Source organism: Lithobates pipiens, unplaced genomic scaffold, assembly GCF_037356315.1.
Source record: "Lithobates pipiens isolate NorthernLeopardFrog02 unplaced genomic scaffold, aLitPip1_a1.2 Scaffold_22, whole genome shotgun sequence".
NCBI classification, from domain to species: domain Eukaryota; kingdom Metazoa; phylum Chordata; class Amphibia; order Anura; family Ranidae; genus Lithobates; species Lithobates pipiens.
This window is the reverse complement of record NW_027507784.1, coordinates 305,369,024-305,392,385: the sequence shown is the minus strand read 5'-3', so window position 1 is coordinate 305,392,385 and position 23,362 is coordinate 305,369,024. Positions and strand designations below refer to the sequence as shown.

The 23,362-nt window shown below is 42.9% G+C and overlaps 1 protein-coding gene across 1 annotated transcript in view; it reads left to right on the top strand.

The window, feature by feature from the left end:
* DCTN5 (dynactin subunit 5) overlaps positions 1-17,014 on the top strand; it is a 36,404-nt gene extending 19,390 nt beyond the window's left edge. Inside the window, exons 3-6 of the mRNA XM_077449321.1 lie at positions 4,941-5,059; positions 14,098-14,209; positions 14,308-14,410; positions 16,612-17,014. Of these exons, the coding sequence (XP_077305447.1) occupies positions 4,941-5,059; positions 14,098-14,209; positions 14,308-14,410; positions 16,612-16,709 (432 nt within the window). The 3' untranslated portion in view covers positions 16,710-17,014. The remainder of the gene's footprint in view (positions 1-4,940; positions 5,060-14,097; positions 14,210-14,307; positions 14,411-16,611) is intronic.
* Positions 17,015-23,362: the final 6,348 nt, after the last annotated feature.

Sequence of the window (23,362 nt, the reverse complement as noted above, 5' to 3'; positions counted from 1 at the left end):
ACATTACACTCTGCTGGGAGCCCCTCCCCTGTCACCATTTTTAGAAGTGTCAGAAGTGATTCATGATAGCAGAGGAACAAGACAGCAGACAGATATTACACTTATGTAAACATGCTTTTAATTGAGACAAGTACTCACTAAACCCACAACAGTGAAATCAGTCTGTATATGCATTAAATCATGCTCGTTATACTCACTGTGGAACCTAAGGGGTTAATCCTCTGTATTGTGTAAAAAGGCTGTTTGATCCTGTCTTCCCTGATCCTCCCCTTCTTCCACTGTCCCCAATCCATCTCCTGATAAGACAGAGCCTTTGCAGTCACTTTGCAGGCACAGGGTCAATCAGCACTGTCCAGACAGAGGGTCAGTGGTCCTGCAGCCTCATGGGACAGTCAGAGTAGAATGAAAACTCCTCATACAAGCTTTAACCTGACACTGCTAGAAGTCAGTATACACGGCTCCCAAGTCGCCCCATAGATGCTGCTTACAGGACTTGTTCTAGTGTCCCGCAAGTGCACCGCCCTAGTGTGAACTCGGGTGGCTGCGAAGGCAGTTTTCAGGCACTATTTCTAGCTCTAAAATGCCTGAAAACTGCCACAGTGTGAAAGGGGTCTTATCGCTTTCTTTTAGTGGTATTTAATTTGTAACTTTTCTTCTTCACTGATGTGCGCTGATGAGATTGCACTGATGGGCACTGGTGAGGCTGCTCTCTAATTATACCAAGCGGACACAAACAGCCCGCTCTGCTCTATGGGCAGTCGGATGTAAACATACTGGCTGTCCGTTTACACCCGACTGCCCTCCAATCTGATCTGGCCAGACGAAGGGGAATGGATCCACCTTCCATTTGTGTTCGCCCTATTGGATCGGAAGTAGCCGGTTGTAAATAGACACAAGTCCATTTATATCCAACTGCCTATAGAAGAGAATGGAGGGACTGATCAAGTCTGTCTGAAAAATAGACAGGCAGACCCAATCGGATGGCCCGTGTGAAAGGGGCCTAAGGACTGGTAAGCTGCAGTATGGTACATTTTTATCTTGTTTAGACACAGTTCAAGTGAAGCCTCTCTCAGCTAACCTACTGTGTACACAAATGATTGATGTGTTTTGAAGTTCTAGTCACTGATATTGGCATGCATTCAGTGTACACAGCAGGTGTGCTTCCAGGAGGCTTCTGTGGAACCTATAAAGTGCGTCAGTGCAGCTCCGCTTCAGTTATATTTCACAGAGGGGGATCCTGACCTCATCCGGTGCTCCCAGACTGCACACGTATACAGGCTTTCCTAAACGAAACACGTTACTGACATCTCATTTTGCAAATGAGAAATACTTGGCTGTCATGCTAACTTCAATTTTAAGGGCTCTTTCACACTTGCAGTGTGGTGCCCTCTGAAGAGTGATCCATGCTCAAAATGCTTTTAAGAGGGCATTTTATAGACAGCGTGGAGGCGAAGTGAGTTTGACAAGTGGCACTGCTTGTCAACTCTGCACCCCGAGTTAAAAATGCAGTGAAGCAAAGCATTGTGGCAACAACATATGAACAGCTGATATTTTACAGTTCAGGTGGGCAGTAAAATGACGGCTCAGTCACTCATTTCTACCACTCTCCAATTGCCTGTCTGAAAGAGACCTAATACCTTAATATTGATGTGAAAAGAACACGCATATAAGGAGTCCTGACTGTACTTTCATACTTGCTCTGAGTGCATGACATGAAAAGTATTACAACTCTTTAGACGGGGTCATAGCCAGGCAACTGGCTCCCGTGAGATCCTTTCCAATGCTACCTCTGCTCTACAAAAATCCCCAAGTAGTATTGGCTCCCCTGCTGAACTACAGAAAACATCCCTCCATTCTCTATTAGTTTGGATAAATGTGTTCTGTAGTCTACAAGGAAGAACTCTGACAACATTGCTTGAGATTACAGTGCAGCAGAGGCGGTGTTGTCCGCTTACTACAGGTTAGTGCTCCCTGGATTTCTGACAGGATCAACAGGTATCTTTTCCTGTAATTTCAGCATTTTTAAAGACACATGAGGAAATGTTCATGTATTGCGGAGATACTTTAAAGCCTTTAATGACAGTAGGAACTGTGTATGTGTCTTCTCTCATAAGACGGTAAGCCTTGCGTGTGCGACTCCATGTACAGTCTCGGAACAATAATGTGCTTGGAGAAAGTAACTCACATGCACCAGAGTTGCATCATTCAGGCCCAGCCAATCAAGATGACCAAAGACTTCAAACCCAGAAGAACTTCTGGTAAAGGTAAAAGCATTGAGGATGAAGGACAGCATGGCCATCACTGCATTGCAGAGTATCACTTTGCTAGGTACAGTTGTGGTCAAAAGTTTGCATATCCTGGCAGAAATCGTGAAATGTCATTAATTTTGAAAATATGACCGACCATGCCAAAAAAACTGTCTTTTATGTAAAAAGAGAAGTATGAGTTTAGGCTTTTTTTTTTTAGATTAATACTTACCTAGGTGGATGCAGCTTGGGTCCGATGCTGCATCTGTCCCCCGGCGCCTCTGTAATAAAAACCAAGCAATCAAACATCACTAGTCCTTCGGTTCTCACAGCTCCCCGAGCAGAGAGCTATAGACTGTCAGTCACTGCTGTCGGCTCTGCTCCCTCCTTGCTCATTGGAGCACTGGGCTGTGGAGGGGCCGCAGCGGCCGCCTCAGTCTCTCAGCGGCTCACTGAGAGGCTGAGCAGGGTGTAGGTCCAGGCACCTGGTGGATCCAGACTCCATTGTCCCGATGACACGGTGCATGGACCGACTTTTATGACAACATCAGAGAGTGGACTTCAGCCAGCTCTCTGCTGAAAATGGGTGACAAAATGAATTACACTCCTATGATCCATAGGAGAAGTCCCGCCAAGCGAGCTTTGACTATACTTCTGCTTTAAAGACAATGATCATATAAAGCCATTTATTATCACTTAGTTGCTTGGCTCCTTTTTAAATCATAATGATAAAAGAAATTACACAGATGGCCCTGATCAAAAGTTTCCATCCCCTTAGCTCTTAATACTGTGTATTGCCCCCTTTAGCGTCAATGACAGCGTGCATTCTTTTGTAATAGTTGTCTATGTGGCTCTGAATTCTTGCAGGTGGTATGGCTGTGCATTTTTATCTTGGAAAAATGCCTCCACCCCGCACTTTGAGATTTTTCCGGAGTGCCTTGATGATAGGGTCAGGAGACACTGATGGCTACTCCAGAACCTTCACCTTTTTCTGCTGTAACTACTGGAGGGTCAACTTGGCCTTGTGCTTAGGTTCTGTCATGGTGGAAAGTCCAAGAGCATCCCATGCGCACCTTTCGCGCAGAAGAATGCAAATTGTCTGCCAATATTTTTTGGTAACATGCATTCATCTTGCCATTAATTTTCCCAAGATTCCCCATGCCTTTAGAGCTCACACCCCCACAAAACAGTAAGCCACCACCATGCTTTACAGTGGGGATGGTATTCTTGTTGCTATAAGCCTTGTTGACCCCTTCCCAAACATAGCTCTATTTTGGTTTCTTCCCTCCAGATTAGTGTGCCGGAAGCTGTAAGGTGTGTCGAGGTGTTGTTAGGGATATTGTAACCATGTTTTTTGTGGCATTGGTGCAGTAAAGGCTTTTTTCTGGCAACTCAACCATGCAGCTCATTTTTGTTCAAGTATCGTTGTATTGTGCTCCTTGAAACAACCACACTGTCTTTTTCCAAAGCAGCCTGTATTTCTTCTGGGGATATCTTTGGGTTTTTCTTGTATTCTGAACAATTATGGCAGTTGTGCCTGCAATCTACATGACCTTGACTTGATATCAAGAGAGCCCTGAATTTTCCACTTCCTAATAAGTGACTGAATAGTACTGACTGGCATATTCAAAGCTTAGGTTATTTTTTGTATCCTTTTCCATCTTTATAAAGTTCCATTGCCTTGTTACGCAGGTATTTTTGGCAGTTCTTTTCTGCTTCCCATGGCTCAGTATCTAGCCTGCTTAGTGCATCCACGTGAAAGCTATCAAACTCATTTACATTGACAATTGCAATTTAAAAAGCCATGGATGTGGGAAATTAACCTTTAATTGCTATTTTAACCTGTGTGTGTCTGTACCAAGGCCAAACCTTCCGGATGATGGAAACTTTTTGATCAGGACCATTTGGGTGAGTTGTTATCATGATTTAAAAAGGAGCCAAACACAACTATGTGATAATAAATGGCTTCATATGATCGCTGTTCTTTTTTTTTGTTTTTGGCACAATCGGTCATATTTTCAATATCAATTGCAAAATTTCATGATTTCTGCCAGGATATGCAAACTTTTGACTGTAAGTGTGCCAGTATATGCAAATTTGTTGTGCATACTTGCACAATATCACAAAAAGCTCCTGGTTGCCCAAAATGTTATCTTTTTTTTTTTCTGGCAGTTTACTTCCGCTTTAAAGTGATTATCAAGTCTGTAAACAGAGCGGCACCGAACCTCATCTTCTGGGGTCCCCCACCAGCGCTCTTAGCTCCTCCTTTTCTTCTGTTCTCCAATAGCAAGCTGCTTGCTATAGGGGCACATGTGCAGGCTCAATCCCAAGCCACAGGTTATGTACATCTTTAAAAACAGACATCGCTCAACACCCCCCCCCCCCCCCCATTCCCTCCTCTCGTGATTTGTCTGAGAGCAGCAGGAGCCAATATCTCCCACTGCTCGCAACCAAGCTTGTGAGAGCACAGCGAGGGGAGAGAAAAACTGAAGCTGGGCTGGGTATATAGGGGAAAGAGGGGGAGAAACAGCTACTGAAAGAATACTAGTACATAAAATGCATTAACGTAAACAAAAATATTTGCCTTTACAACCACTTTAAGAATCGGTGTTTAAAAAAAGCTGTGTGTCATGTGCCTTCGTGTTCAAAGATATCATAATTCCCTACATCTTGCTTTTCATTTTTCTCTTGCAGACAATAGTTATGAATGATTGCATTATCCGGGGGGACCTGGCCAATGTTCGAGTTGGCCGACACTGTGTCATCAAAAGTCGAAGTGTGATTAGACCGCCATTCAAAAAATTCAGCAAAGGGTAAGTCCCAGCATTTGATTTGTTGGATACTCTCCACAGAACCTCCTCAATCCTTTTACTTTTAGTACATTCGTGTTCAATATACATACACATTATTTTTAGTGGAAATGTCTGAAAATCACTGAATGCAATCAGATAGAGTGCCTTGAAAATGTTTCCACATTTTGTCATGTTACAACCAAAAACATAAATGTATTTTATTGGGATTTTATGTGATAGACCAACACAAAGTGGCACATCATTGTGAGGTAAAAGGAAAATGACAAATGGTATTCCATTTTTTTGTGTATTCAACACCCCCCCCCATCCCCTCCCCCCCCCGAGTCAGTACTTTGTAGAACCACCTTTCGCTGCAATTACAGCTGCAAGTCTTTTTGGGGATGTCTCTACCAGATTTTCACATCCAGAGAGTGACATTTCTGCCCACTATTCTTTGCAAACAAGCTCAAGCTCTGTCAGATTGCATGAAGAGTATCTGTGAACAGAAACTTTTAAGTCTTGCCACAGATTCTCAATTAGATTTAGGTCTGGACTTTGACTGGGCCATTCTAACACATGAATATGCTTTGATCGAAGTCATTCTATTGTAGCTTTGGCTGTATGTTTAGGGTTGTTGTTCTGTTGGAATCTGAACATCCTCCCCAGTCTCAAGTCTTTTGCAGACTCTTAACAGATTTTCTTCTAAGATTGCCCTGTATTTGGCTCCATCCATCTTCCCATCAACTCTGACCAGCTTCCTTGTCCCTGCTGAAGAAAAGAATCCCCACAACATGATGTGTTCAGGGTGATGTGCAGTGTTAGTTTTCTGCCACAGATAGCGTTTTTCTTCTAGGCCAAAAATCTTGGTCTCACCTGAACAGAGCACCTACTTCCACATGTTTGCTGTGTCCCCCACATGGCTTCTCGCAAACTGCAAATGGGACTTCTTATGGCTTTCTTTCAACTATGTCTTTCTTCTTGCCACTCTTCTAAGAAGGCCAGATTTGTGGAGAGCACGACTAATAGTTGTCCTGTGGACAGATTCTCCCACCTGAGCTTTGAATCTCTGCAGCTCCTCCAGAGTTACCATGGGCCTCTTGGCTGCTTCTCTGATTAATACTTTTCTTGCCCAGCTTGTCAGTTTAGGTGGACGGCCATGTCTTGGTAGGTTTGTAGTTGTGCCACACTCTCTTCATTTTCGGATGATGGATTGAACAGTGCTCCGTTAGATGTTCAAAGCTTGGTGATATTTTTTTATAATCAAACTCTGCTTTGTTTAGGTCAAAGCACATTCTCTACATACAACCCTACTCCAGGTCTTGGTAAAGGTTCATTCTCTGTCTGGAATGTGAAGATCCAGGCATTGCATTGCCAGAAGGCTCTGTTTCCAGGGTGTTGCAGAGTAAAAATTGGTGCTCGATAGTCTTCCTTTTCAGGAATTTGGAAAATAATAACTACTGATACCAGTCTCTCTAAGTTGACTTGAGGATGGCTACAGTTCAGTGGGCTTGGTCTCCACAGGGGAGAATACTGTCCAATAGCTTGGAATTTTTGGCCAGTATTGCTCTGGATTATAGGACAAACCTGTTGTAGGTTCAATTTGGAAATGCATCTGCAGGTGTGTATATGTATATATATATATATATATATATATATATATATATATAAAATTATATTTATTTATTTATATATCTCTCTCAACCACCAGGGAGGCACCAGAGGTCATGCTGTCTCTATCACCAATACATATTCCAGGTATAGGATAGTGGCAAGGGAAACTCTGCAGGGGAATCTACTAGATTCCAATTTCTACAACAGTTTGGGACACGTGTGTCCCACTGCCAATAAAGGTACATGTAGTGGTAACACCTTAAAGCGGTTCTTCACCATAAAGGGGAAGTTCCGCTAATCTGATCCCTCCCCCCCTCTGGTGCCACAATCGGCACCTTTCAGGGGGGAGGGGGGTGCAGTTAACTGCACCCACTTCCGGCCAGACCGCCGCAGACACCCCGCCCCCCCCCCCCCCCGTTGTGTTCTGGGAAACACACAGTTCCCAGAGACATAGCGGGGGACCATAAGAGACACGCAGCGCGACTCGCGCATGCGCAGTAGGGAACCGGGCAGTGAAGCTGTAATGCTTCACTTCCTGATTCCCTGACAGAGGTTGGCGGCGGGGCCAGCAGCGAGACGAGCGATCGCTCGTCATCTGCCGCCGACATCGCTGGACCCTGGGACAGGTAAGTGTGATTTTAATAAAAGTCAGCAGCTGCAATATTAGTAGCTGCTGGCTTTTAATATTTTTATTTTAGGTGCAGAACCGCTTTAAGGTTCAGTTTTCCCTTATTTGACGTTTTTTTCCCCGTTTCGGATTCTGACACATCTTTTTCGAAGAATCCATAAGGTTGTAACACTGATATTAGTGTTGGCCGAATTAGCCCAGGGGGGGCTTGGTACACAGTGTAAAATAAGCTTTCAATTACGATTGTAAGACTAATTATTTCCCAGTTCAAAATGTCACCATCTGGAGTTTATTAACTCAAAGTCTGCCATTCATACAATTCATAATAGGGGATTTACACTCTGTATATTAAAGCCAAATTAAATTTTAGATATTAAGAATATAACACACAGGCATAGTGAGTTTTGTGGGAGTTGCTCCCTTGGACACTCCCAGTCCAGTGGGACCTGATGGTCTTGAGTCCTGTATCTCAGCACTGTTGAGCTTCTGGGGGGGGGGGGGGGGGGGTAGAATTACAGGCCAGTGTCCTTGGGACTTGAATTGATCTTGACTGTCCTTGCAGAGGCCACTTTTTGAACCAATCGGGGGATTCTGTTGGTCCTTTTATTTCAGAAGGTGGCTTCTTTGGTTGCTATCACTTCACGAAGTGGCATGTCAGAGTTGGCAGCTCTTTCATGCAAGGGGCCATTCTTGGTCTCCCATCATAAGGTGATGTTGTGTCCTCATCCATTTTTATTGCCTAAATTGGTTCCTCGTTTTTCACTTGAATCAGGCCGGTGTCTTGCCTTTTATTTTTCTCCCTATTTCCACAGTTGTCAGGAGAAAGAGCGCTACATACTCGAGAGGTAGTTCAGATGCTCAGGGTCTACTTGAGTTGTCGGCACAAGTCAGGAATCCTGATTTGTGCTACCAGAAGAACCCAAGAAGGGGAGGTGGCATCCAGGTTGAATATTTAGCAGTGGATTTGCCAGTTTATCAATGATACCCATGGTTTAAATAGCAAAAAAATCATTTTTTTCTGGGGAGAGATTCTCTATCAGGTGTTGGAGTATCTTGGGCCATCCATCATCTGGTGTCAGTGGCCCAGGTTTACAAGAGCATTTGGTCTTTTGTTTATACATCTACAGGGTTTTTACCGTGTCCATGTCAGTCACGTAGAAGATACTGCCTTTGGCCTCCGCGTATAGCAAATAGCAGAGTAGGTCCTTCTTTGGTGGCAGTTTCTATGATGGTGTCTCCCACCCCTCAGGGGCATTGCTTTGGGACATCCCAGATAGTAATTACTATAGCTGCTCTGTGTCCCGTGATGTACGATAAATAAAATAGTATTTTTCCTACAGCTTACCTGTAAAATCCTTTTCTTGGATTAATCACAGAACAGAGAGGCCCCTCCCCTCTTTGGGAATTGCTTGCTACATAACTGAGGTACTTCCTGTATAGAAGGGGTTATATAGAGAGGGGGGGGGGTGCTTCCTGTCTTTTGGGTGTGCCAGTGTCCATTCATCTATAGGTGGCGTTTAACCCAGATAGTAATTACTGTAGCTGCTCTGTGTCCCATGATGTACTCTAAGAAAATAATTTTACAGGTAATAGGAAAAATCCTATTATTGAAGCTTACCAGTCCTGATACATTGGAGAGGTGAGAATAGCCACCCAGGGACAGGAAGTGTGGGAGGAAAAAGGGCAATAAAAAAATAAAACCGAATGTAGCCACCACATAAACGGACTGGCAAGCTTGCAATATATTACATTTCTGTTTTTGGGTTTAGATACACTTTATTTCTAAAGCCTTTTTTCTAGGTTAGAAGATGAAAGCTGGCCTGTGATTGGTTTCTATAGTCTATACAGACACTGCTTCTTTCCCTGGTTTTTATAAATCCGGCTCCATATTTTAATGAAATCTGTCTAAAAATATCCCAACATATGTTTGTCCTTTACACAAAAAAAGGCTTATTTAATCTTAAAATCAAGGTCTTTTTAATTATTCAGAAATTAGGCTTTAGTATGTGGTAATGATTTCTGTTGCCATACACCCATTTACCTGTGCTGTCCTAGTCACGTTACAGGAGGGTATTATTAGTTCCTAAATTATCCTTAATTAGAGATATTGATGTCTGCTATTCAGCCTGTTCCATTTATCAAATAACAGTAAATGTGGTGCAGGGCTCGGGTTCCCCCATGTCATTCAGAGACCCTCCACGTTCTGACTGTAATTAGCACAAACATAAAACAATTAAAGCAATAAGTTAATTTGCCTGTATAAAATAGGGAAAGCTTTTGTAAAAGAAAAACGATTATAAAGGCGGACTAAACTAGGCCGGGAGGGTACACGTGCCAGCTGTGACTTTGTGCCAGTTCCATGTGACCAAGTCGCATCTAGCAGCTCACCCTCTGCCATCCTAAACCAGTGATATATAGCGATGAAGGGCCACAGTGGTTTTTGCAGTACAAATAATTTCTTTAACGACTGAACTCAACATTTATGATGGACTGTTCCATATGCATTAAAGTGATGAAAACTAAGAATTAAAGTGAAATTTTTATGGTTTTAAGCCAATTTTATTTATTTTAGTTTTTAATGCGGAACTCCATTCAGCCTTATGTTTGTCAAATGGGTGCAGACTCAATGCTCAGCGGAAATCAATAGCAGCCCAACCTTTCTTGGTGAATAAATATGTAATAGTACAGCACTCCAAAGATATTACCAATGTGCAAATAAACTAAGAAAAAACATGAAACATTGCTTATGGATATGACATATAAAAAAATTGGTGAAAAAAGAGAAGGCGACGTCTGTGGTTCAGTAAATGTGTACTTCTCCTTTAAATGGCATAAGTAAACTTGTGAGAAAAACGTGAGGCTTAGCCCATACATATGACATATTATTATAAGTCTGTGAAAAAAAAAGTGCTTCAAACAGTTTAAGAAGTTTGTGCTTCTTTTCTCCTTTAAATGACCTTCAGATGGTTCAAGTACTCTACAACATTCCACTGGGATAACCACCACACTCACCAGAATGTTTGGCTGCGTATGGGCAGCACATAGGTGTTATAAGGTCTCCGAAATAAGCATGCCCACGTGTTTTCGGGAGCGGTCCCTTTAAGGAAACAGCCTTCTGGTATCAATGATAGACTTTAGTTAAATCATAGTGCTGAATCTGGAACTAAAGAAACAACCTTCTGGTATCAGTTGGATTATCTAAGTCTTAGCTCCGCCCAACACGTTTTGCACTAGAGCATCTTCAGGAGTCAGAGAGTCACATGTCTGTAGTTTGTGCCCTGATCCCACCCCCACTCAGCATGCTTTAGTCTAGGGGAGTTTTCAAGTAGAGCAATACTTGCCTTATAACCTGCTCCTCTAACAACTGGCAATCTAAGCTTCCAAAATGTGGGTAGGCCGTCTGTCCTTGCATACAGTGTGCAGCTGCTCCTGCATTGATATCGGGGATGGGAGTTGCTTCATGAGACAGGTCTTACATCAGGGAGGAAGGCTGAAGGAGCAAGAAATAAGGTAAACATGCATTGCTTTACCCCCTGTGGGGAAGGGGCGCACAAAAAAAAAAAAAAAAATATATATATATATATATATATATATATATATATATATATATATATATATATAATATTATTATTATTATTATACCTTTTCATGTGACGACACTGAAAAAATGACACTTTGCTACAATGTAATATAGTGAGTGTACAGCTTGTATAACAGTGTAAATTTGCTATTCCCTCAAAATAACTCAACACACAACCATTAGACTCCTTGTTCTTCAGGGGTTGGGCTTGGCCCTTTGGTTCAAGAGAAGGGAACTCTTAAGGCATCAGCATACTAATACAATTTCATGCTCCCAACTTTGTGGGAACAGTTTTGGGATGGCCCCTTTCTGTTCCAACGTGACTGCGCACCAGTGCACAAAGTTTGGGGTGGAGGAACTTGACTGGCCTGCACAGAGTCCCGACCTCAACCCGATAGAACACCTTTGAGATGAATTGGAGTAGAGACTGCGAGCCAGGCCTTCTCGTCCACATCAGTGCCTGACCTCACAAATGTGCTACTGGAAGGATGGTCAAACATTCCCATAGACACACTCCTAAACCTTGTGGACAGCCTTGCCAGAAGAGTTGAAATTTTGAGAACTGCAAAGGATGGGCAAACTCAATATTGAACCCTACGGACTAAGACTGGGATGCCATTAAAGTTCATGTGCCTGTAAAGGCAGCTGTCCGCAGAACTTTTTTTAGGGGGGGGGGGGGGGGCACCATTTTAAGGTCATTATCATGGTCAGAGACTGTCGATATAGTACAGGAGACGGTCAGAGTCTCCTCTGTTCTATGTCCTCAGCCTTGAAATGCAGCCTTACCAGTGCCCATGAAATTCAGCCTGATCAGTGCCCACGAAATTCAGCCTGATCAGTGCCCATGAAATGCAGCCTTACCAGAGTCAGTGCCCATGAAATGCAGGCTACTTTACTTTACACCATTAAGGGTCCTGGGGAGACCGATTCCCCTGTGCAGGGTGAAACTATTGTTTCAGTGGTCACGGATAGCTGGTAAGCAGCCTACTTACTTGGGTGTGGAGCTGGATGCACATTCTTTGAAGGATCTTTCACGGTTTCCTCCTCTGCAATTTGCCACTGATATCTTACACGGATGGGTGTTGTTTAACCCTTTTATTTATGGACTGAAGTTTTCACTGGGACATTGCTTTAGTTTTTATTTGAAAATTTTGCAATGTTGTTATTCCATTAGCGCTGCACTTATTTTGTATATATTTACCAGTCGGTGCCCATAAAATGCAGCTTTACCAGAGTCGCTGCCCATAAAATGCAGCTTTACCAGAGTCGCTTTACCAGAGTCAGTGCCCACGCAATGCAGCCTGACCAGAGTGCCCACGAAATTGGTTTTGGTGCCCTCCCTGTGCCTCAGCCTGTGGGGCTGGGATCGGTCATGGATTTGATCCCTGATCACCCCCACCCCCCACCACACACGAACGCCAATGCAGGCGTGCCAATACTTTTGGTAATATAGTGTATAATACATGTCAACATGTTTCCAGAGACTGCATTGCAGAGCAGCCTGCTTTTAGGATATGTTTGCTTGCCTGAAACATCAAGACCAGCCATTTGATAAAGGAGGAGTGACTTTTCTGATTAATTATGGATTTTGTAAACAAGGAACGTCTATCAGCACAGGAGAGTGATCTAATGATACAGATGTGGACTGGAGACTAGAGTTCCCCCTGCTGGCTGGAAAAAAAGACTACATAATATTAATATGTATTAAAGTGGTTGTAAACCCTCCCCCACAACTTTGTCCCATGTAAATCGGCATAAAAAACCCCTAATGAACACTGCTTGTAGATATCTCTTTACTTGCTTAGTATTGTTGTAATCCTTTTTGTTCTTTAGAATGAAGTCACTGAGCATGCCCAGATCTCCCCTGATTTACGGCACACTCTCTATGTGTTTATCTATCTGTTATCAGGACTTCCTACGGCACACCACTGATATCCCAGGAGGCTGCAGAATCATTTAGAGCTTCCTCCTACACACCATGTGACCTCACATGCAGTGAAACTTGGCCATTACTGCAGTCTTATCAGCTGATAAGGCAAACATTAGACAATCTGCACAAGTAAATACTATGAAATAAAACAAGTCAGCTCTGAACAGGGAAGCAGGGTTGCCATAGAAACGTTGGATTGAGGAGGAGGCTTGGTTAACAGTACAGGAAGTGCTCAATTTAAGGGCGGAAATACTCTCCACTGTGGACTCAGAAAACAATACTTAAGATGGCGCTGCCTAACCCCTGGAAACAAGTTTTTTTTTTAAGTTTCTCTAAACCGTAAGTAATATGTGATTTCGGGCTGGATTACAGTGGCTATAGTTTGATTATTATAATGGACTAAATAAAAAGAAGCATCAGAGTGGGAGAGTTTACTTCCTCTTTAAATATTGACTGGTCTAAAAAAAAAGGGGGGGGGGGGTGATCGTTTTTTTGTAGGCTTGACCATAATAAACGGCAAGTACACCTATTATGAGATTAACGCTGGGTTCACACCTATGAGTGTGGCTTCGGCTTCTGCAACCACCCGGAGTGAAAACATGCGGGGCTGCTATTCATTCTGAATGGCACCCCCAAGTATCTCAGCCTGCAGCGCGGGTTCCAGGAACCACAGGGAAATCACATTGTCAAAAAGACCATGCAATTTCTCTGTGGCTGCGTTTATGAAAGGGTGAAAGGGTGCATGCACCTTCTTTTTTTTTTTTTTTTTTTTATTATTAATTTTTTTTAAGCACAGGCATGGCAGCCTTAAAGTGCTAAGTTGTGAACTTCATATCAATGTTTGAACGTCTAATACTGATAACCAAGCACGTGCAGTTGGTCAATCATACCTTATCCATCTGCTTCCAGTAGCCCCAATATGTAGGATTCTCTGTTGTTCAAATAGTCCCGTTCTTTCTCCTTCTCCTCATCATTAGTCAGTAGGACCAAAGTCAATTTCAGGAAGTCACAGAACTTGAGATTTGTTTGCCTTGTTGGGGAGTTTTTCAAAAATGCAAAACAGCAGCTTAAAGTGGTCAGTACCCCAGAATCCCTCGGCCAGGCCACCAGCATTTTCAGAAATAGAACTCAGCATTTCTCTCTTTCCCAAGGATGGGTTTCCTTAACAAAAAAAAAAAAGTGCGGGTACAAAAGGTTTCTAAAACAAATTTAGTGTGTCAGTTTGTTTTGCTATAAACAGTCATTGTACCAGGCTTCCAATAGTTTGCACTCAGCCACCACAATAACTTTTTTTTTTTTGCTTACGACAGGGTGGCGTTTTTCCCGTTACACATTGGGGACCATGTCTTCATAGAAGAGGACTGCGTGGTGAATGCAGCCCAGATCGGATCCTACGTACATATAGGGAAGAACTGTGTCATTGTAAGTGTTAAACGTTGGATATGGAGCCAAAACGAATATTGTTTTGAGTTTTCTTTATTTCCTTCAAAGCAGCTTTGTAATTTTTTGCTTTGTTACAGGGCCGAAGATGCGTCCTAAAAGATTGCTGCAAGATTTTGGATAACACTGTTCTCCCCCCTGAAACTGTGGTACCTCCATTTACAGTGTTTTCTGGCTGCCCTGGTGAGTCTAGTTGGTGAAGTTGTAGATAGCGTCTAGCTTGCTATAGGCAAAAGAGTGCAATCTAGCATGATCCAACTGTTAGACCTTGTACACACGGTCGGAGATTACGACAACCAAATCCGTCGGATATTGTCCTTCGGATTTTGTCCGAAACTGTTGCATACACACGGTCGGACAAAGTTGTCGGAAAATCCGACGTGATTACGTTATTTCCTTACGACGGGACTACGTTCACGCTAGTAGCCAATAGCTTTGGTGTAGGAATTTGATCTGAGCATGCGTGGCACTTTGTCCGATTGGAATTCTCTATACATGATCGGAGTATGTCCGATCGGAGCATTTTGTCAGAAAAGTTTACCAACAAGTTGGAAAACTTGGTCCGTCGGAGTATCGATGTAGACCACACACAGTCGGAATATCCAACAAAACGGTCCGATAGGACACATTCCGTCGGAATCTCTGACCGTGTGTACAAGGGCTTAAAGTGGTTCTAAAGGCAGAAGGTTTTTTATCTTAAAGTGGAGTTGCACCCAAAAAAAAATAAAAAAAAATCATGAATGTTCCTAAAAAAAAAATTTTGGGGAAAAAATCGTTTTTTAAATGCACCTCTAAATGGCTGTTGCTAGGGGGTCCCTTGTAGTCTGCCTCCTTCAGTGCCTGGGCTCACAACATCACTTTCCCTAGGCGCAGGAAGGTCTTAGCTCTGCCCCCTCCCACATGTCAATCATCTGGGACACGTGACAGGTCCCAGATGATTGTGCGGCCAATCACAGCGCGTGGCGCCGTTTGCACATGCACAGTGGGTGCCCACAGCCGGGCGCCCACAGTTACAATGCTGGTGCCGCCAAACAGAAGGGGAGACGAGCGGGGCTTCATTCCCCCGCATCGCTGGACCCTGGAACAGGAAAGTGTCCGATTATTAAAAGTCAGCAGCTGCAGTACTTTTAATTTTTTTTTTTTTTTAAATGGCAACACCACTTTAAAGCATTCTATTTATACCAAAATGTATTCTGCTACAATTCTTTGGTGAAAATAAGTAGATCAGTGTTTATTATTTAGTCTGTAGGAAAGTTATACAGTCCACAAACTATGATATATATATTTTTCAATCCTGATGTACTGATGGCCTGTCTCATGTTTTGAGGTCCTAAAACGCCAGGACCGTACAAATAGACCCCAAATTATCTTTTTGGAATTTAGACAGTCCAAGGTATTTAGTAAGATGCATGGCTAGTTTTTTGAAGTTGTCGTTCTTTGTCATAATTTTTTGGAAAATTAAGATTATTTATTCTTTTTATTTATTTTTTAAATACTGTCACCAGTGCAGTACAGCGTCGTCATATAACTGGTGTGGAGGTGATCAGAGACACTGACTGAGTACAGTATGAAAAAATAAAAGAATAAATAATCTTCATTTTCCAACTTCAAAAAACTCGCCATGTCTCTTACTAAATTTCTTTTAACACACTTTGACCAGAGCGCTATAATGTTACCATAGTACTACTCTAGGGAAGTGATCAGTATTATTATTATTATTTTTTTTTTTGCACATATGTTTACATATAGCAATGAATTTATTTTGCTATAGGCAAGCATTTTACTGAATGAAATGGATTCATTCAGTTTGTTTTGTTGTGATTAGCTGAGATTGGCCACAGCTGATCACATGGCACAGATGGGCTGTGATTGGCCCAGTCTGTACCATGTGATCACTGTGACCAATCACAGTTAGCAACACAATTGTACACAATATAATAAATAAATAAATGTCTTGAAAAGGAAGCCATCCATTGTTTACAACTGTCATGTGACCTGCTGTGATTAGTTACAGCAGTAGAGTGACACAGCCAGTGACAGATTGCGCCATGGTGTGATGTCATTGAACGTCACACCTGGATGAAAGAGAGGCCTTCCCTGGTTTCATTTAGCCATAGGCCAGGTGGCAATGGGTTAATAATGTAACCAAGTGAAGAGAAATGCTGTTATTACATTTTTTTTTTAAGCGAGATTTCTTCCTACCCCAGGGGGAAATGTTCCATTTAACCTTTTTAAGCGATGTTCAGTTTCCTGCTGAAATTGTATACATCAGATTTGAGATAGAAAGGAAGTATCTGAAAACTCACTATGGGTCAAAAGAGACCTAACTATTTTAGATGTTTGTTAAATGAGTTATCTGATGATCTCTTGGTTTAACCCTCCAGGCCTGTTTTCGGGTGAGCTCCCTGAATGTACGCAGGAATTGATGATTGACGTGACTAAGAGCTACTATCAAAAATTCTTACCTCTCACGCAGATATGAACCGGAAAATCTTCCTTTTCCACAAGCTGTTTACGTTAATTTTTGTTTTTATATATGTATATAAATTAACATTTCCTGCATTCCACTGGTCTGAAGCCCTAATGCCCCTGTAACACTATATACAGTATTTATTTATATCCCGAGTCCTGCTCTCCTAGTTTGGTTCTGTTTATGACAGTCCGGATGACAGAATTTTGCATCATCGCTGCCACAGTCCCCATGTTTGCATTGCCTTGCTGGGCATGAAGTGCAATAGATTAACACTTGTCATCTGAATAAATATTTGCTTTCTGTATGTAGAACTATTCAATTGTGTTGTGGTGAATGGGAAATACAGCCAATGCAGTGTTGCTTTCAGCCAAATAATCTCCTCACACTACCATTTTTTCATACACTATATTACCAAAAGTATTGGGACACCTGCTTGAACGTTCATGGCGTCTTAGTCCATTGGATTCAATATTGAGTTGGCCCACACTTTGCAGCTATAACAGCTTCAACTTTTCTGGCAGAGCAGAGACTGCGAGCCAGGCCTTCTCATGCACATCAGTGCCTGACCTCACACATGAGCTTCTGGAAGAATGGTCAAACATCCCCATAGACACACTCCTAAACCTTGTGGACAGCCTTCCCAGATGAGTTGAAGCTGTTATAGCTGCAAAGGGCAGGCCAACTCAATATTGAACCCTACGGACTAAGACTGGGATGCCATTAAAGTTCATGTGAGTGTAAAGGCAGGTGTCCCAATACTTTTTGTCATATAGTGTATATGTAATACATGGAGCAGGAGTGTCCAACATTTTGACCTTCCTGGGCCATATCGGAAGAAGAGGAATTGCCTTGGGCCACACATAAAATGCACTAACAATAAGGATAGCTGATGAGCAGAAAAATTCGGTCAGATCACAAGTTGACAATTACTGATGGAGATTATGCACCTACCTGAGTACTAAAACTTATTTTTTTTGTAATTTTTTTTAAATTATTATTATTATAAAGAAGGACAACATAAAACTAGTTTGATATTTTGACACGGTTTTTGATAAACGACTAAATCAGTATCTGGTTCGATAAATGTAGTGATTCTTAAGGTGCTCATCAGATATTGTGGTTCTAATTTTGCCCTTCGTGTGCTTCATTCTTGAAAAAAGTTGCTCACAAATATAGGTGCTTCCGAAAACTGATGACATGAATAAGGTGTGATTGTGAAGAGTGGGAGATTTTTCTTTGGAACGATGAAACCTATAAAAGTCCAGTAAAGAGACACTGTTTTTAGGTAGGTTTAGAATTATGAATTGGGCCACAGGTTGAACACCCCTGGCATAGAGGGTACTGTGAACATTAATATGGTGTAAGGTGTATTATTCTGGAGACTACCTAAGTCAACAAGCCTGCACCTGGACAGCTTGTGGTGTGGCCATCCTCCTCTGCCCTGAATTCAAATAGTTCCATGTGAATTGCAGTTCGCATGGTGACATGTAGGTGTGAAAAGATCTATCCAGTAATGTTTCTCTTTTACACTAAACTGCAATGCATGGATGTGAACCAGTCACATAGCAAAGTATGGGATTTCTACTTGTTATGCATTTTTATTCAGCAAAATTCTGAAGTGTTGCTGCATGAAAACCAATGTAAATAGTCACTACATTTGATGAGTGATCATGTCAAAAAGAGACTCTGAAGGGAAAGAAAGTGTGCAATAAAATGTGCTGCTAAAGAAGGGTGCTGCTTAAGGCCCCTTTCACACGGACGGAACGATTTGGGTCTGCCTGTCAGTTTTTCAGGCAGACCCGATCAGGCTACCCATTGCTCCTTAAGGAGCGGCGCATGTCATCGTGACACCCGCCGATATCTGATCCTGTCAGCTAAAAACAGACAGGTGGTGCGTTTCCATCCGACAGCCCATAGAGGACAGCGGGCTGTGTCCATGTCTGCTCTGCATCGGTAGAGTAGACACTGACCTCTCATCCACCTGCTCAGTGGAGGGATTCCACCAGTGTGAAAGGGGCCTAAGTTAGAAGATTTTTGAAAGCATGCCCTGAAGCTGAGGAGGTCCAAACCCTGTGCAAGGGGCTACATAAACATGTCATAGTGGTGGAAGGGGACCCATTTGTGGTGACAGATCAGCAGAGATAGAAACCAGCAGTGCCAGCTTTGTAGTTTTCTTATAAAATTATTGCACAATTCTTTGCATTCGGCCCTTTAGGCGGCTTACTATTGGGTTAGTAGGAGTTTACTTCTGAAGCTTGTGCTGTATAACGTCTAAGGACCCTCTACCCAAATCCCATGTGACAGCACTTGGTCCAGACAATTGGCTATTTAGGCACCCAGCTCATGGGACAAAGTGTGTAGAGACACATTCTCCACCAAGCCTGGAAATACTAGCTATTCTATGTGGCTCCAGCATGTGAATAAAGCAGCAGGGGGGAGGGGAAAGGAAAATCTCAACTGTGTGTGTGTGTGTGGGGGGGGGGGGGGGGGTTCAGGCCATCAGGTGTACCTGACACTTTAAATGGGCAAAGTACACGTGTGCTTTAAGGAAACACATCAGATTGGTAAATGTGAAGTTACTTCCATTTAAAAAAAAATTTTTACACCCATTAACACATTTGTGATTCTGTTCATGCTTCCCCACAACATGGGACATTTCTTATTACACAAAATTAGATCAGAATTGATGTAATGTGTAAAGTTGTCTTCAGCAAAACCGAAAATGGCCAGTCATCTTTGCCTGGAAGGCACAATTAAGAATTGGAATCTTAGGAAAAAGCTATTTAGGACCAGGCCAGTAATTAAATCTTTGTAATCCTGTTAGTGCAGGATCTGCTTATTAGTGCTCCATAGGCTCAGTCAACCTGGACTGGTAGGTGCATTTATTTGTCCAATGTGACTTCATACTGCATGTAGGCCACATTCATATGCTCCACTACATTTTCTCCACAGCGCTGGTGCAGTGCTTTCAAAAAACGCACCAAAAATACCTGATCTAATGGAAGTCCATGGGAAAACACAGGTACACTGCACTGCACCACACTGCTTGAAAACTGCAGTGGAGCTGTGGGATAGAAGACTTACGGTGGGCTTTGCAGCCCAAAGCAACAAAGAACAATATAGTGGCCAAAACAAGCAACCAAAAAAAGCAAAAACATTTTTTTTTGGTTTCCTGCCTTCTTGCCTAGGTGCTGGTGATATCACTCAGTCTTCATATGAGATCCTGGAAAAGCTGAGGAGCTAAATTCCAGTTTAAAGCCCCGTACACACAGGTGAATATCGGTCAAAATCAGCCAGTACAGTAGATACTTGTTGACAATCGGCCCATGTATATGAGTTCTTGGTTGGCATAAGCTGATCTCACGGACAGCTTCTGTCGAATGAGCTTACCAACAAAAACATAAGCCGGTTGGCATCTGATCAGCACTGCAAGTGCTGACCAGAGGGTTCTGGTGCGGCACGTCCCCATGTCAAAACACAGTAGCTAACTGTACTGAAATTGCATCATTAATAAAGCGACCTCTTCAAGAGCTCCTCAGTTTTTTTTTTTTTATTTAGTTCAGCCCACTTACTATGTGTACCAGGCTTTAGACTTTAGCTCCACAAATTTAGGAGAGCCATAGGTTGCTGGATGAGATGTTTGGTTTAGGGTCTTGGTCTTTTTTATGGATTCCTCCATTCTGTCTAGTGTATTATGGAGGCCCCAGGCATAGGTGACAGCATAGACCAGGGATATGCAATTAGCGGACCTCCAGCTGTTGCAAAACTACAAGTCCCATCATGCCTCTGCCTCTGGGTGTCATGCTTTTGGCTGTCAGAGTCTTGCTATGCCTCATGGGACTTGTAGTTCTGCAACAGCTGGAGGTCCGCTAATTGCATATCCCTGGCATAGACCAAGGTTCTGAGCCGGGAGGTTACAATGTAGAAAGGGATGGAATGGGTTATCTCTCATCAGTCTGGTTCCTGCGAAAGGCGCTGCATAATCAAACAAAGTTTACTCATCCAGCCTGTTGTATTTTTTTATACACCGTGCAATCATGCAAATATTGAAAAAAAATAATATTGCTTAATAACATTCTGAAGAAAGAGAATGAGAAATTTGATAAGTAAATTATATTGTCAATGACGTTATTGGAAGCCGCTTAAAGTAAATCTGACACACGCCTGGGAAATTCAAACTGCCAACAATATGAAAACAATATATAGAAGTTACATTAGTTGAAAATGTTAAACCCCACCTGTTTCACCAATGGTTAAGGAGATGGCTATATAGAGTTTTTTGGTTCTACTGTGCAGTTGTGGCCACAGGAGATTTTGGCAAGGGACATTGAAGATTCCTGAGGACCAAGGTCATCTGTAGCAAGTATAAGGGCCTGTGTTGACAAGCTTTCGTTCACATCAGATATGTTCTTATAAAGTTTATGGAAATGCAAAACCCACATAAAGTGGAATTTAACTATATCCAAACACCACATAAACGTGCCCCTCCCCACTTCACATTTTTTGCTGTGACCATCTTGAGTAAGGGCAGATGGTTCAGGCATGCAGGCAGGTGGGTGTGCTTAGCTGAGAAAGTCCCTCTTCCCTTGCTCCAGATGAAAGAATAACTGTCCATAAAGACTCCTGGAATGCATGTCATCATTTTGACCTAGGACAGAAACCAGGAAGTAATTGAAGAAATGTAAAAGAAAAAAAAAAAAAAATCTGTGTTTAAAACAAATACTGTATAAGATACTTTCCTATTTACTAAAACTAGTAGCAAAAGTATTTAAAATGGTTAAAGTGTAAGGGTTTTTTTCTTTTTGTAAAATAACAAACATATCGTACTTACCTCCACTGTGCAGCTCGTTTTGCACAGAGTGCCCCCAATCCGCATCTTCTGGGGTCCCTTGGCGGCCCTGACAGCTCCTCCTCACATCAGATAACCCCCTAGGAGAAGTGCTCTCCAGAGGGGGTTACCTTGCGGGCGTGCTCCCGAGTCCAGCATTCATTGTCAATAGCCGCCAAATGTATGACTCGGCCCTGCCCCTGGCGCCTGCGTCATTGGATTTGATTGACAGCAGCGGGAGCCAATGGCTACCTTGCTATCAATCTATCCAATCAAGAGCCAAGAATCCCCTGCAGAGAGACAGGGCTCAGGTAAGTACAACGGGGGTGCTGAGGGGCTGTTCACTGCCAGGTGTTTTTTCACCTTAATACATAGGATGCATTAGGTGAAAAAACACAAAGGTTTACAACCCCTTTAATGCTGATTGACAGAATTGAGTTTCTCTTTAAAACAACTCAAATTAAAGTGATTGTAAAGTCTCGTTTTTTTCCTATAAAAATAACAAACATGTTGTACTTCCCTGCTCTGTTATGCCCCGTACACACGAGAGGGATTAAGTCTGACAGACCTCCAAAGGAGTTCCGCCGGAGTTCCGACGGAGTTCCGACGGAGTTCTGGCGGACTTTTCGACCGAACGGACTTGACCACACACCATCACACCAAACTCCGACGGAGTCGAACGTGATGACGTACGACTGGATTCGACGTAGGAAGTTCCTAGACAGTAGCCAATAGCTGCCCTAGCGTCGGTTTTAGTCCGTCGGAGTAGCACACACACGAGCGGATTTTTCAAAGGGGACCGGGTCCGGCGGAGTTCCGTCGGGAAAATTTAAAGCATGCTTCATTTCTAAAGTCCGTCAGACTTTAGCTTCGCTAAAGTCCGTTGCAGCCCACACACGATCGGATAGTCCGCCGGACTCAGTCCGTCGGAGTTTGGATGTCGAAAAGTCCGCTCGTGTGTACGGGGCATTAGAGTGGATTTGCACAGAGCAGCCCAGATCCTCCTATTCTTGGGTCCCTCTTCTGTGATCATGGCCCCTCCCTCCTGTTGAGTGTCCCCACAGCAAATAGATTGCTATGGGGGTACCCGAGCCGAGTCACAGCTTTCTGTGTTTTTTCAGACACACAGACCCAACCTCGCACCCTCTCTCCTACGCTGCTGTGTCTTTGACAATTAGGAGGGAGAATCTCAGATGGCCGAGACACTTGTGGACAGAGAGGGACCTCAGGTAAATGTTAGGGGGCCTGAGGATGGCTGCTGCACTCAGAAGGCTTTTTATCATTCTATGCATTGAGATAAAAAAAAAGCTCAGTTCAAAAGTATTTGGGTGCATTAGTGTATATGGAATGAACATCTTGTATGTCTGGAAAGACAACATAAATGCTGAAAAATATATACAGGTTTTAGAGCAGAATATGCTCCCATCTTTTTCAGGGAAGGCCTTGTATATTTCAGCAGGACAATACTAAACCACATACTGCATCTATGAAAACATGTCTTCATAGTAGAAGAGTCCGGGTGCTTAAAAAGGAAGTAAACCCTGGTGGGTTTTACTTCTTCTTTATTTCCATGCAAAGGTAAAGCATAATGGGCTACTATGCATTGCATAGTAGCCCATTATGTGTCACTTACCTGAAACCAAAGCCCGTGATGTCTCCATCCCTTCTTCTTTCTGGGGGCTGCAAATTCTGGCTCTGTGACTGGCCAGAGTCGCGTGATGTCACTCCCGTGCTGGAGCCGCCAGTCACGGCATGACCCCTATTAGAAATAACACGATGTGCCCTTTATAAAGGGCACATGCGCCGTAGTTATCGGCGCTCGGCTTTTTAGTAA